This window comes from Passer montanus, unplaced genomic scaffold (assembly GCF_014805655.1).
Source record: "Passer montanus isolate IOZ18808 unplaced genomic scaffold, ASM1480565v1 scaffold202, whole genome shotgun sequence".
NCBI classification, from domain to species: domain Eukaryota; kingdom Metazoa; phylum Chordata; class Aves; order Passeriformes; family Passeridae; genus Passer; species Passer montanus.
In genome coordinates, this window is record NW_024366615.1 from 535,062 (window position 1) to 551,911 (window position 16,850).

At 41.3% G+C, this 16,850-nt stretch overlaps 1 protein-coding gene across 2 annotated transcripts in view; it reads left to right on the plus strand.

Moving 5' to 3' along the window:
- PPARG (peroxisome proliferator activated receptor gamma) overlaps positions 1-16,850 on the plus strand; it is a 54,136-nt gene that overhangs the window by 15,442 nt on the left and 21,844 nt on the right. For both annotated transcript variants that reach the window (XM_039708471.1, XM_039708472.1), the window contains exon 2: positions 16,375-16,602. In XM_039708471.1, the coding sequence (XP_039564405.1) occupies positions 16,383-16,602 (220 nt within the window). In that variant the 5' untranslated portion in view covers positions 16,375-16,382. The remainder of the gene's footprint in view (positions 1-16,374; positions 16,603-16,850) is intronic.

Sequence of the window (16,850 nt, forward strand, 5' to 3'; positions counted from 1 at the left end):
TAAATTCCCAGGGAGCTTCAAAATGACATTGTATGACTAGGGCATTAACAATTTTCCAGCATGTATTTTTGAACTGCTTACAATAGTGGTTTTAACATCCCAGAACAAATAGTAAAAGCAAGACACAACTGGCAGGATCTGAGATCCTCCTGAGTGCTGTGATTCACAGCACGTGGCCCATTGATAATCCAGGGGAGCTGACAAACACAGTGGGATTGGCAGCTTCTCTGCTTCCATTGAGATGGAGATCTCAGGAGGAAGCTTTTTATTGCTCACTCCATGTGTTATTGTGATGTCAGGATCGATAGTTGGCACTTTTCCCCCCAGTCTCAGATTTTGGAGCAGTGATTCCTTCATGTTGTCTGGGGAAGGAGGAGTTCTGTGGTGCCTGCATGCTCTGGATGGAGATTTTGGGTTGTTATGGTCAGATATTGAGCAGGAGGCCCAGCACTCCTGTTCAAAGCAGATGCTGCCATTGCTGTCCTGCAAAAGGTAAATTAAGTGTGCTGGTGGAAATTTTACAGCCAGGTTCAAAGGAGCCAGTGTTTGTCTGCAAATTATCGTGTCTGACTCAGTGTCCATACATAGAGAAAGCTGTAAAAAAGAATCCATAGTTCTGAAATGAACCAAGCCCAGTAGCAGATTACACCAGAAGCAGTGCAGAAATCAGAATTAGACCAATTTCTGGTTGTGTTAGCTCTGCACACCACGGCACAGAGGTTTCAGCAGCCCTTCCCTTGTGTTGGCAAGGTGTGCCATGAGCTCAACACTGCTTGGAGCCCAGAGAACACCTGCATGCCTCACAAATCCTCTGGTGTTTAGCCTAATTTGTGGTGCTGCACTGATAGCAGAAAGGGAAGGGGAGAGATCGTCACCAGGCTCTACATTCACAAGCCCTGGCAGTTTGGGTGGGTGGATGGAATTAGATCATTGTTGTGCTCATTTCCACCCTGGTCATGTCCCTCTACACCAGGCACATCACTGCTGCTGAGGAGTCACCAGAGCTGCTGCAGAACCACTGCTCAGTTTGTACAGAGTGCAGGGAGAAGGTTTAAAGCAGATGTTCTCACTTTGTTAGCAAAGGCAGGAAGGGTGTGGGAGCACTCAGCTTCTGGAGACCCCTTCTGATCTCGGGATTGAGCTGATCCCAAAGTTCCAGGGGCAGCTTCTGCATCAGGAGAGTCTTACCCTGATATCCAGTGCTCTGTTACACTCCCCCTCACTGGATGGAATCCAGGTGTCCCTTCACAATTTGCTTCTTGGTGACAGTCTCAATCATATTTTAACATCATTCTTTTTAAATACAGCTGGATCATTAAAGAGCTCCACCATTGGCATAGAGAAATTTGTAACTATTGAGCTCGGTTTGGTTACTAAAGAAAACTGAGAGCAGTGAAAATGCCAGGAGCTCACCCTCAGTCTACATCAGAGCCACATGTTTGTCTGTTCACACGCCTGCTTGAGGGGTTACAGAAAGTCACAGAAATTACTTTTAGTTCCTCACACCAAACTTGCTTGCCTAGAAAAGGAATCTCCTAATAAGAAAAATGGAGTTATGACAGTAATAATTTATTGCAAAGTTAACTGTTGGTATTCTGGCCCAATTGAAGATAAATTGCTGATTTAAAAATAAACCAATCCAGTTATCAAATATCCTAGAGTCTATGGGCAAAATTGCAGTGTATGATTTGTGGTTTGTGTGTGAGAATGGCACATGTATTTAGATTAAATAAATATACTTACACATAATTATTCAAAACAGCACTTCTCAGGAAGTTAGTTCATATATTTTTCAGTAGAGAAAAAAAAAGGCAAGAAATTAGCTATTAATGTTATCAATCATAGTAAATTGTAACTCTAGTTTTTAGTTTTCTAGTTTCTAGTAGCTCTACATTTTTGGCTTGAATTGTGGTATATCCTTATATTTAACACAACATGAAACTGAAGGATTTGCTGTTAGCTGCCCTCTTAGGTTCCTTGCAGAAGAAATTCCTACAGCAATTTAAATATAGCAAAAACCAAGACGATGACAAGAACACATGACAGAGAAGGGAACTGAAATTTTCTCAATCTCTTTCTTCCCCTCTTTTTAATGCTGTTAAAATTTAACACAGCTGCTTTGCCGGTGCCCCTATTGTTAATGTTGCATAACCCTATAATTATTAATCTTTTTGAAACACTGTTAGAACTTGATTATACACTTTTCTCCTCAAGTGAAAGCAGCAAATGCTGTCAAAGGCAGGATGGCAGCTCAGGTTTTTAATGACAGCAGGTGAGTTTCCACGGGCTGGGATCTCTGTGAGCTGTCATCTCAAAGTCAGACTTCCAGAGGATTCCAAATCCATGGGAGCAGAGGTGGCTGGGGCTCAGGATTGCCACTCTCTCCACAAGACTTCTGTGTAAAATACAACCTGCAGGGGCTTTACTGCTCCACTCAAGCACTGGTAGGTTCTTTCCAGCTGCAAACACATCTCCAAAAATGACTAGTTAGGAGCAGCTGTTAAAAATAGCAGAATTGTGAAACTGGACAGAAATAGCTTTCTCCAGAGCTGCTCTTAGCCCTGGATGCTCTGCTCTCCATTGGTGTCCTCAAGTGATGTCACTTGAACTCTTGGGCATCTCTTGTCAAAAATAGCAAGGCCAGTTTCCATCTTCCTTGAGCAGTGACTGGGACAGTGGCAGGGGCCCTGTGGGTGTCACTTGCCACCTGCTGACACTGTGGGTCAAAGATCACCAATATTAAGAAGAATCGCATCACACACAGTTTTTAAAATGTTTATTATTGCACAGGCAAAAAATAGTAGCAAAAGCTGTGGAATTTTGTTTATTGGCAGACTCAGATATTTAATTAATTTATTATAGATATTAATTTTTTTATTTATAAAGAAATATGTTTATTTATAGATATTTCTTCTACTTATTAAAACACATATTTAAGCACATATCTAAACAAATATAAATACAAACAGCCCCTGCTTTGGGGATGAGGGATACTTACAGGAGTGACAGGCAGCTCAGAAGTGCAGAATCATTTTCATGAAAATGTTTGCTCCTTCATGGGCAAAGCAAGGCAATTCCCATGGGGGTATTGGAAAAATTTTACTTCAAAATAGACAGGTTGACGAAAGTAGGAACAAATCACATCAGACGTATTCTTAGGATATTAATAACACAGAGGAAGAATAACAGAAAATAAGATCAAAGAAACTTCTTCCTTTTAGTTTTCAGACACATTATAAAATCCAAGCCATGCCAGATACCTTATTAGGAAATACAGTAAGTTTTTGAAACTGTAACCAAGTCAGGACTTTGTAGAATTTCCCATTAATGTATCATTATGCAGGTTATATTTAAGTTCTTTTTGAAGTGCATTGACGATTTTGACATTAAATAAAAGATGAAATCGTGTTCTTTCCCCACAAATATTTTGTCTTTTTTATTGTTATAAAAGGGCTGCAGGGGGAATATTCATCTCTTAGTTCAGGTTTAGACAGCACTTCCCCATTGTGTTTTCAGTAAATTCCTTCTGTGTTCTGAAGAGAACGGTATCTTGGGGTTTTTTCCCCTTGAAAAGTACATTTGGAAAAGAATTAAATATTTCCATCAATTCTGGGCTGTGTTGCAGGGGGGCTTTTCTCAGAAAACTGGGAGGGGGGTGGCAGGAGGATTCTGGTCCCCTTTTTTAACTGTCACCTAAAGTTGAGCTGATAATCCTCTGAGTCATGGATTGTGGTATTTTCTTTTTGAGTGGTAAAGGGGGTTGAGTTAATCAATTTCAGAAGGAAAATTACATCACCGAAAATAATTTGATTTGCCCAATGTATAAAGTGACATCCAAGACTACCTGGAGTTTGGTAAGGAAGCTGTTGGCTATAAACGTACAATATTAACCAATATTATAAATTACAAAATTCAGTATTAATATTATAATATTAATGATAATTATTTAGTTTAGAACTCAAGATGAAGCAGTTTTGTTCTGGGGCTTTCTGGTATCATTATTTCACAGTAACTCAGATCCTGGGTGCTGCATCTGGGGCTGTTTGGGTTTTTTTTTCTGCTGCTCAGTAGTTACTATAGTTTCAGCTACCACTTTGCACAAAGCTTTTCTGAAGTATGTAAACCAGAAACATCCTAATGAAATGCCTCTTTTTTTTTGCTGATAGTTAGAAATACGAAAGGAGGTGTGTTGGTGCTAACTTCATTCCCAGTTTTTATAGTGGATGCTTTAGCATTCTTTCACCCAGTTTGCTATTATTTAGTCAAACATAGGCTTTAAAATTAATATTTCTAATAACAATCCTCAATGCTTAATTTCCTTCAGAAATTCCCCACCTCTATTTCTTCTGGAATAAAACACTGAGCACAATGTTACTTAATCTTGTACTTTATACTGACCCCCCAAAAAAGAAGAATGGCGAAGATCCTCTTGAACCATGTAGTCTAGCAGAAAACTCACAAGTGAAAACTGTTCAAGGTCACTTAAATCTGGAGCAGAGCTCCGCATGAATTTCCTGGTGTGCATGAAATACTCCTTGGAGTGTTGCAATTGCAGTGACAGCAGCTCACCCTCCCTGTGCCCCAGCCCACACCCCCGGCCTGAAGCCACCTTGACTTGAGGAGAGCTTGAAAGCTGCCTGGAAAAACGACTGCTCAGAGAGAGGGAGCACATGGGAGGCAGAGAACATTGATCTAAACCTGTGATAAGCATCCAGCCCTGTTGAGAGCAATCCCTCTTGAATCACATGTGAAAACATGTCAACATGCTTCAGCTGGGAAATTTTTGGAGGGTCAAAAGTACAGGAGTCAGGTGACAAGGGATTGCTCTGGTGCTGGAAAGTGGCTGAGCAGGTTGGATGCTTTGCAGGTCGTACCGTTGAGAAGGTTAATTTTTTTTTTCTAATTTAAAAGATGAAAGAGATCCATTTGTGCAACAGATGATAGGTGTACAAAAGTTCATGCGTGTTTATTATTACATTATTTAATTGTAATAAATTATTACATTATTTATCACGTGTATTTATTGTTACATTGTTTAACCCTACTCAGTGTAGGGTAGAAAGCCTGCTGTTGGATATTGTCAATTTTGGGGGTCCTTTTTACTTTCCTGGTGTTTATCTTGTCAGAATAATGTTGGGATGTCACCTCTGCTTCCCCTCCAAGCTTAGGAAAGTGTGCTAATGAAAATACCCTTCAATAACTGTGTGTTAAAAACAAAATCTGATGATCCCCACTAAATTAAAAACAAAACAATCAAGTTATCAAATCTCCCAGAGTCTGTGGGCAAAAATGTAGTGTATTTGTGAGTGAGATGATGACGTCTGCTGTTGGATATTGTCAGTTTTGTCCTTTTTACTTTCCTGGTGTTTATCTTGTCAGAATAATGTTGGGATGTCACCTCTGCTTCCCCTCCAAGCTTAGGAAAGTGTGCTAATGAAAATACCCTTCAATAACTGTGTGTTAAAAACAAAATCTGATGATCCCCACTAAATTAAAAACAAAACAATCAAGTTATCAAATATCCCAGAGTCTGTGGGCAAAAATCGTAGTGTATGCTTTGTGATTTGTGAGTGAGATGATGAACTTGGGGGCAGCTGAAAGAGGAGAGTGGTGAATGCTCAGCCCTCTTTGGTGCTATTTATCTGCTTTCCCAGGATTTGGTGTGTTGGAATTATCCTGCCATCAGAGTGGCTGCAGAGGCACACAGAGAATATTTTACACTGGATGTACAGAGATTCTATAGAATTCTGTATAGGAAAGTGTTTTTGCTGTTTCACTGAGCCCCCTGTATTTAATGCAGAAAGGCTCAGCATGTTTACATTCATGAATGAGTTTTGCAACATGGCGCTTTTCACTTTTACAACTTGGTGATTGTCCAAGATTAAATATTTTGCCAAAACCCAGCACTCAGTCAAATCACGTGGGCCCTCCCTCCAGTCTTGCTGTATTCAAATATATTTTGCATTTTAGTGTTGGGGTGATGAGAATGTGATGGAAACGACTCATCCTGATAGGAGAGAAGCATTTTTATGGATTATTTGCAGTGTGTTTGACTGCCAGGAAAAGCTTTAAAAGTGGGATTTAATTCAAGGAATGAGTATTAATTCATATGGCATTTTTTCTCTCCTCCTCCTCCTCTTCTTCCTGTGGGAGTATTCAGTATTCTGCCATGGCAGGGAACAGCATTTAGGATATTAATGAGTGTATTTCACCCCAGTCCAGTTGTGTGCCTCATTAGCTCATCTCTTGGAAACAATACTGAAGTTTACTGTCTTGTGAACATTAAAAAGCACTGACATGACTCCTCCTTTTCCTATGAGGAGAGGAAAGAATCCCAGGCTTCTAACCAAGAGAATTCTGCATCCCTAAATTCCCTACTACTACGACATGGATTGAGAAAACTTGATGTGGTTATTTCAGTATTAAAATTACAAAAACTTCTTCAGGGTTAGTGTCATATTTATCACATCTGCAGTGTTTTAAAAGAAGATTAACTGGATATGGTGTACATAACATTTACTATGAAAGTTATTAACATTTCAAACACAAATGCAAACTTTGTGTTCTGAATTTCATAATGGAGTACAACCATTTAAAATTCCATGCTAAATTGATACCTCAGCTATTAATTCTTGGCCAAGCACCATTTCCAAAGAATGGAGTCTGTTATTAGTATATTAAACTATATTAAACTGCATTAAGGGACAGCTGATAATGACCTCATGAAACCAGAGGTCTGTTATTAGTATATTAAACTGCATTAAGGGACAGCTGATAATGACCTCATGAAACCAGATAAGCAGTGGAGCAGCAGATTGTCCTGTCAGTGGCTGTGGTGCTCACACAGGTTTGTGCTCTGCCACATCACCTGAAATCCCGGAAAATCAAATCCTCATACAACACACCTTGTGTGAGCACAGGATAAACTCCATAAATGTTTTTGTGCTGCACTTTAAGGCTTCAGACAGAGCTGTTCCCTGTTGGAACATCAGCAGGCTGCTGGCTGACAGTGCCACTGGGACTTTGTGGTGCTGGGAGTTTATTTTATTAACTCTGGGCACAGCCTTGCCACTGGAGCAGTTGTTTTACACAGGAAATAGGGCATTTTATGAGCCCCTAATTTCTTATGGATGTGTGTTGCGACACACATTGATTTATCTGTGTGTAGGAGATGTAATTTAATCATGTATCTTAGCCAAAGAAGTCCTTTCTTAGCCAAAACTAAGGTTTTAGAAGTGCTTAACTTCAGGCAGGTGTTTTGACGCCATTAGCACCAATGCAATATTCAAAATGAGTGTTTTGCTCAATTTCAACCCAAACACTGAATTTCTGTCAAAGCTGGAAAATTTCTGTTGACTTCAAAGCAAGTTTGACTCCTGAAAGCACAGTCACAACTCATGCAGATGAACCTTCTGGATGGGTCACTTGCTCTTAAAATACATTTAATGGCAAATATGGTATTTTGGAATTCATTAATTCCTTGTAGTTGGTAAAACTTTTGCTAGACCCAGCAATGCGAAGCCTGCCCAGTAGAAATAAATGCCAATTATTAAAGTATGTTGAGCCTTGGAGCCAAGCACAGGCCTGAGAATGTTAACACTCTTATCAATTGAATTGTGTGCTGCTGTTCCAGCTGACAAAGCCCTGCTATCTTGTGTCCCACACGGCGTTTTGGGGGATATTTTAGAATCAATGACTTCCTTCAGCCTGGGGAGGCACCTCCAGGGCTGGAGCAGACCTTCCCTCAGCTGCTTGCCAAAGGGGGCAAAGGGCTCTCCCAAGAAGTCAGCCCTTGCTGATTACAAAATCCAAAGTGATTCATTGCCTGTCTATCAGGATCCTATTTTAAATCACAATGATTCATAGAGAGCAACGCCCACATTTTATATAATGAGGCACTTTTACAATACTGCCAGCACAAGTCAGGGACGTGCTGCTTGTTCCTGCCTCCCTCAAATCCCTCCAAACCAACAGGAGCCACATTTCACTTCCACTAAGGCACGTTGTAAATGCCAATTTATGGTCTTTGCCCCTTGGAATCCTACAGAGGTTTATTCTGATTTTATATTACCAACCAGATGATACCTTATATTTCAGATTTTTATGCTATACATTTTAGGCGTACTTTTTTTTTTTTCCCCAAAGAAAATAAATAATCATCTCCGTTTTGAAGAGTGGGAGAGATTTTTAAGATATTTTTAAACAAAAGGCATTGGAAGAGAAGCCTTTCTTCAGAATCACTTTTAGTTTTAGCACATGGTGCCTCACAAAAGATGACTGGAACTGGGAAAGTGCAGTTTCTCTGCTCAGGGATTTCTAAGAACAGTTTGAGGATCCTTTCCCACAAACTTTGAATCTGGTTTAACAGAAATTATCTCCTCATCTCCTTGTTCTGCCAGTGCTGTGACCCCAGTAGAACACTTTTATTTCTCTCATAGTCAGATTTTACCACCAGGAGCCCAACTCTGCCACTTCCAGAAATTTGTGGTTAAGTTCTCCATGATTTTGAAGCATTTTTCCTTTTAAATCTGAGCTACCTGCCTGTGAGTTTTTCAGATCCATAAATCAGTATTTCTTCTACAGAAATTTCCCGTTGTTCAATATTCTCAATTTCTATTGAAGCTCCTTGAGCCCAGCCTTGCCATCAGTTTCTTTCACACTCTGGAATAACCTGAAGTTTCGTGGATCTCTATCCAGTAGCAGAATGCAACAAACCCTACATTAACAAATTAAAATAGGATGGGAGAATTTGTAGCATATCTGAGTAGCCTGTGGCATTTTTGAACTTGTTTCTCATTTGCAATTATATTTACAAGGGTTTATGTTGCTCCAAGGGTATAAAATGCTGCTATTCCAAGTAACCCAGGCCATTTTGTGTGAATTCCATGGGATAGAAAATATATTTAACACTAAACAGCTCTATTATTCCCTGAATGGGCTTTTCTTCCTTGTTTCTATTAACAACTGCCTCTTAAACAGTGTGGTAAATTTTATGGACTGTGCTTTTAGTGAGCACAGCTTGTAGTTATAATTCAGCTATAGGAATAAAATACATTTCCCACTGATTTATGAGTTGCTTTCTTTTGGCCTTTCCAAGTGTTTGGATTTATACAGTTTCTCCTGGTGTTTTACTGTGCAGCCTTGCTGAGAGGATGAATGGATTACCTCCCCCTTTACCTTTTATTTAGCTTTTTGAAGGATGTGGTGCCACGGGGCTCTGCAGCCCTTGCACCACTGGGATTTCTAAGCCTCCCAGCCCTGGTCAGACTGGGAGATGGGGCAGAATTGACTATCCCCAGCAGTGTTTGATCACCCAGCACTAGTCAGACTGGGAGATGAGGCAGAACTGAGCATCCCCAGCAGTGTTTGTTTGATTTCTGAGCCATCCAGCACTGGTCAGATGGGAGATGGGGCAGCAATGAGCATCTCCAGCAGTGTTTGATCACCCAGTCCTGGTCAGACTGGGAGATGGGGCAGAACTGAGCATCCCCAGCAGTGTCTGTTTGTTTTCTGGACCATCCAGCAGTGGTGAGACTGGGAGATGGGGCAGAACTGAGCATCCCCAGCAGTGTCTTTGTTTTCTGAGGCACCCAGCACTGGTCAGATGGGAGATGGGGCAGAACTGAGCATCCCCAGCAGTGTTTTTGTTTTCTGAGGCACCCAGCACTGGTCAGAGGTCAGATGGGAGATGGGGCAGCAATGAGCATCCATCCCCAGCAGTGTTTGCAGTTGTTTCTGGGTTTGCTGGCACACCTTGAACATTCCTCTCAGCCCCAGGTCGCTGCTTTTCCTTTTGCTCTCAGAGTTTGGGCCCTGTGCTGGTTCTGCAGGTTGGACAGTGGGTGGGAGAGGAGCTTTTCTTTCCTCAGCTCCTGCCCCTCCTACTCAGTGATTAACCCTTGAGGTGTGCCCTGGGCTGACAAAGCCGTTTGCTCCAGAGCCCTCCTCTGATTTTATTGATTATAAACACAGAGTGTTTATTCCCTTCTTTCCAAACAGTATGCTCTTTGTGGCTTCTTTTGGGGTTCTCAGGTGGACATGTCAATTTTTTGGGGCCATTTTTAGATGGCTTCAGAGCTGGACCTGCGGAACAGAGAGGAAAATGTCATCTCATGTGCTTGGAGTCAGCAGCACTTTTTAAAGTCACCTATGCCATTAGCATAAAACAAAAATTGTCATTATTGGTCATTTGTGAGCTCATTTTTTCACTAAGTTACTTATTCTTATGGAGCTGTTTTGACACCCAACATTTGCTAGAGATACTGGGTATTTTCTTTGTTTTCACAGCTAAATTAAGGCATGGGGAACTTTTGTTTGCAGTTCTTTAATTGAAACAAACCCATAAAAATTTGCTTCTTCTGTCCCATGGTAAGGTCAGTTTTCATTCCTATGAGTGTTTCTGATAAATTCATGCTTGAAAGGGAAATTGCCTGGTCTGGTGAGGCAATGGTGCCCCAGGACTGGGTACAGGGGGGCAACACTGTAGCTTCAAAAACCCCTTGAATTTACAATCAAAAAGTTAACAGGACTTATCCTCTCAGTAGCCTGGACCCTTTTCCCACATCCACGGTGGTTTCTAATGTGTGATTTCTTTGGGAAATGAGTGGTGGATAACTATTTTAATCCTATCAATATTGCTGTTCAGTGTGTTTGTTCATCATCACACCATTGAAACATTTTTTGTTTCATTCCAACAATGTTTTGAGTGTGTGCGTGGATAAAAACAAAACAAAAACATCTTGATATCTCTCCTTTTAAATAGTAAAAAATTCTGTAGTGGGTTTTTAAAGCAAGGCTTTTTTTTTGTTTTGTTTTTTTTTGCTGTTCCTTTGCTTTTTCTCTGCAGTTGGCAGAGCACTGATTTTGTCAAACTCAGAATTGGGGGCATCAGGCACCGAGGCTCTTTCTCCACCCTTTTTGTGTTTGTTTGTTTGTTTAGGAGCATCACTGTGCCAGCAGAGTTCTTGGAAAGAGGGCTTTTTTTAGTTACGTTGTGCTCCCTCTGCTGACTCTGCAGCAACAGGACACGGAGAGGTTCGGGAAATGGGGGGAAATCGGGAATCTGCCGGCCGGGAATGTGTGAAACAGCAATGGGCAACAGCTTTGAGTCATCATTTGGGACACAAAAAATTCACAGAGTTTGGTAAATCCGAAACAAAAAGATCTCTGCTTGATGCAAATGTTGTCTGTTAGATAAAATCCGTTACAGTGGCAGTTGTTATTAGTGAAAAATACATCATTTTCATTAGTGAGGAAGTTGTCTTGTGACGATTTCAAGCTTAGAGCTCCACTGTAGTCCGGCATTAGCAGGAATATTCCAAATCTGTGGAGTAATCCTGCATCTGCTGAAGAGGAGAGATGTTTTATGGGCAGCACAGGGCATGGAAGGGAGGGAGGGAAGATAATGTTCTTTCACTGGAAAAACAGAGAACTGGGGCAAGAATCCGAGGGGGTTCTGGCCAGGAAAAGCAAATGCAGTAAGGTGTGATTTTCTCAGTAGTCCCTCACGTCTGGGAGCTGAGAGCAGCACTGATAAAATGCAGAATTGAGCTGCTCGACCATTGCCACACAGAATTTCTGTGTCAGAGGCAGCGAGAGAACTCAGTTTTTGGAAGGAGAATGCAGAGGGTTATCACAGGACTCTCTGCTCTCTTTTCAGAGCCCTTCTCCTCTGAGAGATCAGAGCAGGTCTTCAGCTCAGTACACGTGCTGCCATCACTGTGGTTTTGCAAGGCACACACAAAATGTGTTGTCATTCTTCCAAATAGATCAATAAATTGGATCTATGGGCTATCAAGCTGCCCCTTCACCATCTCTAAATCTTCCCTAAAAGCTGAGGATGATTGTGTGATCTTAACCAACTTTTGTAGACATTATTTCACAGAGGGTCTGATCTGCCTTAATTAAATTAAGTGGGAAAAGTCTCATTAAGTTCAGCAGGACTTGTATATGAGTTTACTTGACAAACTCTGACACATTTACACATGAGAGGAAATCCAATCTATTCTGTTAAATTTGTCTTCATTAAGAAAAACCCACGGATTTTGAAAATCCCATTATTTTGAAGTGCTTTTCCTTTTAAATCTGACCTACCTGCCTGTGAGCTTTTCAGATCCATAAATCAGTATTTCTTATATAGAAATAGCATTATTTAGTTCACATATCAATTTGTCCATATTTATTCTTGCCCATGCCATGCCATTATACCTTCCTGGATTTTAATAAAGCTGAGAGGCTTTGCCTATTTATTTTTGTCTTCTTGTTTTCTGTAACTCCCGACAGTTGGGATGTATGTTCTGGTTGCTTCATTAAATACCTGTAGGGTCATATTTTGGTAGTTTTGTCTGGAAAGAGCGTGTCTAGAATGCAGCACAACAGGCCCTTCAGGTTACCTGAGCACAGGTAGTGTTTATGGTAAAGAGCAGCTCGTGATCCAGGATGTTTTTCATACCATGGCAATCTCCTCTGTTACATTTTATGTTCTCCTAGTAGGAGAAATGCAGGGAATAACTGTCTGAGGAACTGGAGAGCAGATCAGTCAGGGGATGAGGTGATGATGAGATGAGATTTCTGCCTATCAGCAGCAGACTGACCAGGGGTGGCTGTGCCAGGTGAGCTCAGGGCCTCTGGTTCCCTGCACATGACCCTGAGCAGCTCCACAGGAGATTAAACAGGTGAAGGCACTCAGCAAGCTCCCTATCTCAGAATTAAATGTTATCTCAGCAGCATTATCTCTTCCACTCCTGCTCTTTTGGAGGATTAAATGTCCAAGCTCCTCCATCTGACTTCCCAAATAACATCTCTGCTGCTGTTCTGCATGGCCTCTTGCTGGCTGAGGAGGATTTTTGCACATGAAAATCTTCTAAATCAGAGAAATACTTACAGATCTGTTACCTGGATATCACACAAGCAGCTGTGAGTTATAAAAGCATTCTCTAGTCTGTTCATTGGACTTGTCCATTAGATTTTTTTTAATCTTGGTTGTTCATTTTTGGGTCTTTTAAAGCCATGAGAAGACTACAATTAGTCGATTTTCTCTTTTTCAAAGGGAAATGTTGTCATTCCTCTTTCCTGGGGAGGAAAAAAGACAAAGTACACAGCAAAAATCAAGTAAAGCTACATGCAAAATAGATGTATTTGTAAAATAATCATTAAGCATGGGAACAGTCTTCACATTTTGGTTTTCAATAATGCAAGAATAAAAATAGCATGTTTCCTTCATTTTTAATAAAATGTTTCCTTCATTTACTATCTCTAAAATAAATTCATCTGAAAGTTGGAATTTGTTGTTTCTATTGTCATAGGAAATTTTGTTAAATTGAACAAGATACCCATAATTTGGTTAAATCATATGTGAAGATTGGATCTTTAAAACTGTATCAAGATGTTTTGTGTTTTATACCCAATACCTGAGCAAACCTGGAAGTTCTCATCATTCAGAAATGCTTGTGAACAATATTACTGAGGGATCTTGAGAGTCATGGCATGTTAACCTCTGGAAGGGATGGAGTTTATAGGCTTTTGACTAAAGATTTGTAAATGGCTGCTGGCTCCAGATTTGATTACCTTAGAGCAGAAAGGGGAGTAGGAGAAAGCAGAATTACTCAGTGACCTGCAGCAGCTGCTAGGTGCAGCCACAATTCCCTGGTTTTCTCTTCAGTGTGATCTTGTCATTTGTGTTTCCTCTGTTCTCAGCATACAGAGCATTTGTGTGATTTGGACAGACACAGAGATTAAAACAACTAGCATGGGAAAAAGAACGTGCATGGAACCAAATCTCTTCTATTCAGTGATGCTTAAACAACAGGTTACTCATTAATTATTTAATTTTATTTTGTTCCCTCTGAAATGTAATAAAAATCAAAACCATCACGCTTCTGGGCTAGAAATGCTTTTACCACAAAACCACTCTGGCATTTTTTGGTAGACTTTGCTGAAATTATTTGGCTGTGCTGACTGGGAAACGAGATTTCTGATAAGGAATTACTACAAGCCCTTAGATTTTGGAGCTTGTGTGTGCCAAGCCAGACCTCTGGACTCAACTGCTTATCTGAGTTTGTCTAAGCTGAGATATCTGTACCCAGGGAAGTTCCTGCACACTCTGGGTTGTAATGATGCAGGAGTGCCACAGAATTACTCATGTTACACATCATGGACTTCTCCAGATCATCCCAGCCACGGGCTGAGTGAAGTGAAACCCAGCTCAGCTCTACATTGCTGTTCAGAGAACTGGGCTTTGGAACTGGAGCTTTTGAACTTGAAAAGACAAAGTGATGAGGTCTCCAGGTTGTGAGAATGTTTTTCAGAGGTTTGGTGGAGAGTGCAGGAAAACTGTTCATTTTTCAGTGGGATCAGGGGCAGGTGGTGGAGTTCACCTCTCCTCAGAGAGTGGTCCCAGCTTGTCCTTGCCTTCCAGCAGGTGCTGAAGCTCTCCAGGAGCTGCCTCAGAGCAGGGAGGTGTCTGTGCAGAGGCAGCTGTGGCTGTGGGTCCTCCTGCCTTTTGATGATTTGGTTTCCTGCAGTTATTCCTTGTCCACACAGCAACCTGGGAATTCCTGGGATGAACCTGGGCTGTGCCTCCTTCTGTGCATCCTTCACCCTTGAAGCAGAGCTCCAGCAGAAAATAATAACCCTTGTTGTCTTTTGTCTAAAGGAATATTAACCAATTTTAAATGTCTCTTGATTTCTGTATTTTTTAAAGAGGAGTCTGGCCATTACAAGAAATGGGCTCTTAAGAAGGAGTCTGTCCTAGTTTACTGTTTCACTGGGAAATCTGTTTTGGGAAGACATTTCCCAGTGTTCATGGCCAGGGATTTCACTTTGTGCTCACAGAAAAATGTCATCAAATCAGAGAATCTCCTGAGCTGAAGGGACCCCCAAGGATCATCCAGTGGAGCTCCTGCTCCTGCCCAGCCACCCCAACAATCCCCCCCTGGACATCCCTGGGGGCTCCTGGAGCTCTGGCAGCATTGGGAATGTCACCATTCCCTGGGCAGCCTGGGCACAGCTCGTGGTTTGAGCCCTGCACTTGAAACTTGACCATTTGGGAGATAACACACAACACCAAGGTGCTCTGACAAGCTGTCATGGATTTTCCCCAGGGATTTGCCACTTTGAAGTGGCAATTAGAAACCCTGTTGTTTCCCTCCTTTCACTAAGGACAACATCCCTGATATCCCATCCACTGGGATTACATCAGCACTTCTTTGTTCCCACTGCAGTGAGACTCTCTCCTCTCAAATGTAAGGATTTAGAAGATCCCTTGCAGCCTTTGTTGTCAAGGTCAAGGCAGAAGAACTGCAGGGTTGTGCTGGGAGTCCTAAAAGTGGGAGGAACGCTGGTGCCATTCCTGAGGGAAGGCAAAGTACAACCATTTCTGGGCACGGGCATTTAGCAGAGCTGATGGGGAGGGCAGGCACAGCTTCACGTACCTGTCAAGAGCAGGTGAGCTCCAAACTCTGGAGCACCTCTGCTCCAATATCTTTATTTTGCAACAGCACTTCTGGCTGTGTGACAGAGTAGTTTTGATTCAAAGCAGATCAAATCAAAGTTTCTGTTATCTGGAGGTTAAAGGCCACTCACTTGATTGGGTTTAAAGTCCAAATTAAACAGCCAAAGTGACCAAGCTATTTTAGTTCTGAAACATCTCTTCTATTTTTAGGGTAGAATGTTCTTTTTATAAATAGTGGAAAATTAAACACAGACACTGGTTATAAAATAGCCTTTGCACTTGCTGTAACTTACAAACTTCTTCATAGTTGAAATCTGTCTAAATCAAGGATTTCGGTTCACTTGCTGTAACTTACAAACTTTTTCATAGTTGAAATGTATCTAAATCAAGGATGTTGGTTCAGCTATTTGTCAAAAGAGGACTTGGAAAAACATATTGTATCTCAATCTAAATTCATTCAGCTTGCAGAAGATTTTTGCAGATAGAAGTTTCTTATTTGTTTTCTGCTTTCAAGGTTTGCATAAATATATATGGAATTTGAAAAGTCATAACTTACATTTCCTTGATCCTCGGGTTCAAGACTGGGATTAAACTTCTGGCAAACTCGAACGAGCACAGTTTTCAAATATTTCTAGTTATTTGGAGGAAAACCACCACTATTTAATACCAGCTACTTTGGGGTTTTTTTCTTAATATAAAAACCCTTGAGATTTTCAGGCACTTGGGAAGAATGGTGCTTAGCCTTTGCAAAAATGAGACTTATTTGTGGAAGACTACTAATTTTATTGATATGCATGCTATGGAGAGATGCAGTTATAGTTTAATCTCAAGCCTGTGAACATGGGACACTTGGAGCTCAGCTTGGGGCTGAGCAGATTGGAGATAAACATCCTAAAATGTCATTTTCTTGTTGGTGTTTGCAGGGATTACAATGGTTGACACAGAAATGCCGTTTTGGCCCCTGAATTTTGGAATCAGCCCCGTGGATCTGTCAGCCATGGATGATCACACACATTCCTTTGACATCAAGCCCTTCACCACCGTTGACTTCTCCAGCATTTCCTCCCCACACTATGAAGATCTTCCCCTTGCCAGAGCTGACCAGTCAGGCCTGGATTATAAATATGATATCAAGCTCCAGGACTGCCAAAGTAAGCTCTGCCTTTTTCTGAAGTGTTTCCCTCGTGTCCATGTTGCCTTCATTCCCTGGAACGTGTGCTAGCAGCAAATGGCTTTAGAATTCACATCTCCTGTGTCAGCAGAGATGTTCTTGCAGGGCAGACAGAAAAGGGAAAACGCTCATAGCAGACCTTCACCCTGCCAGAGCAGCAGCTGGAGTTTGGGACAGGTACCATAAAGTATCCAAAATTACATTTTAGTGGACACATGAACCCCTCTG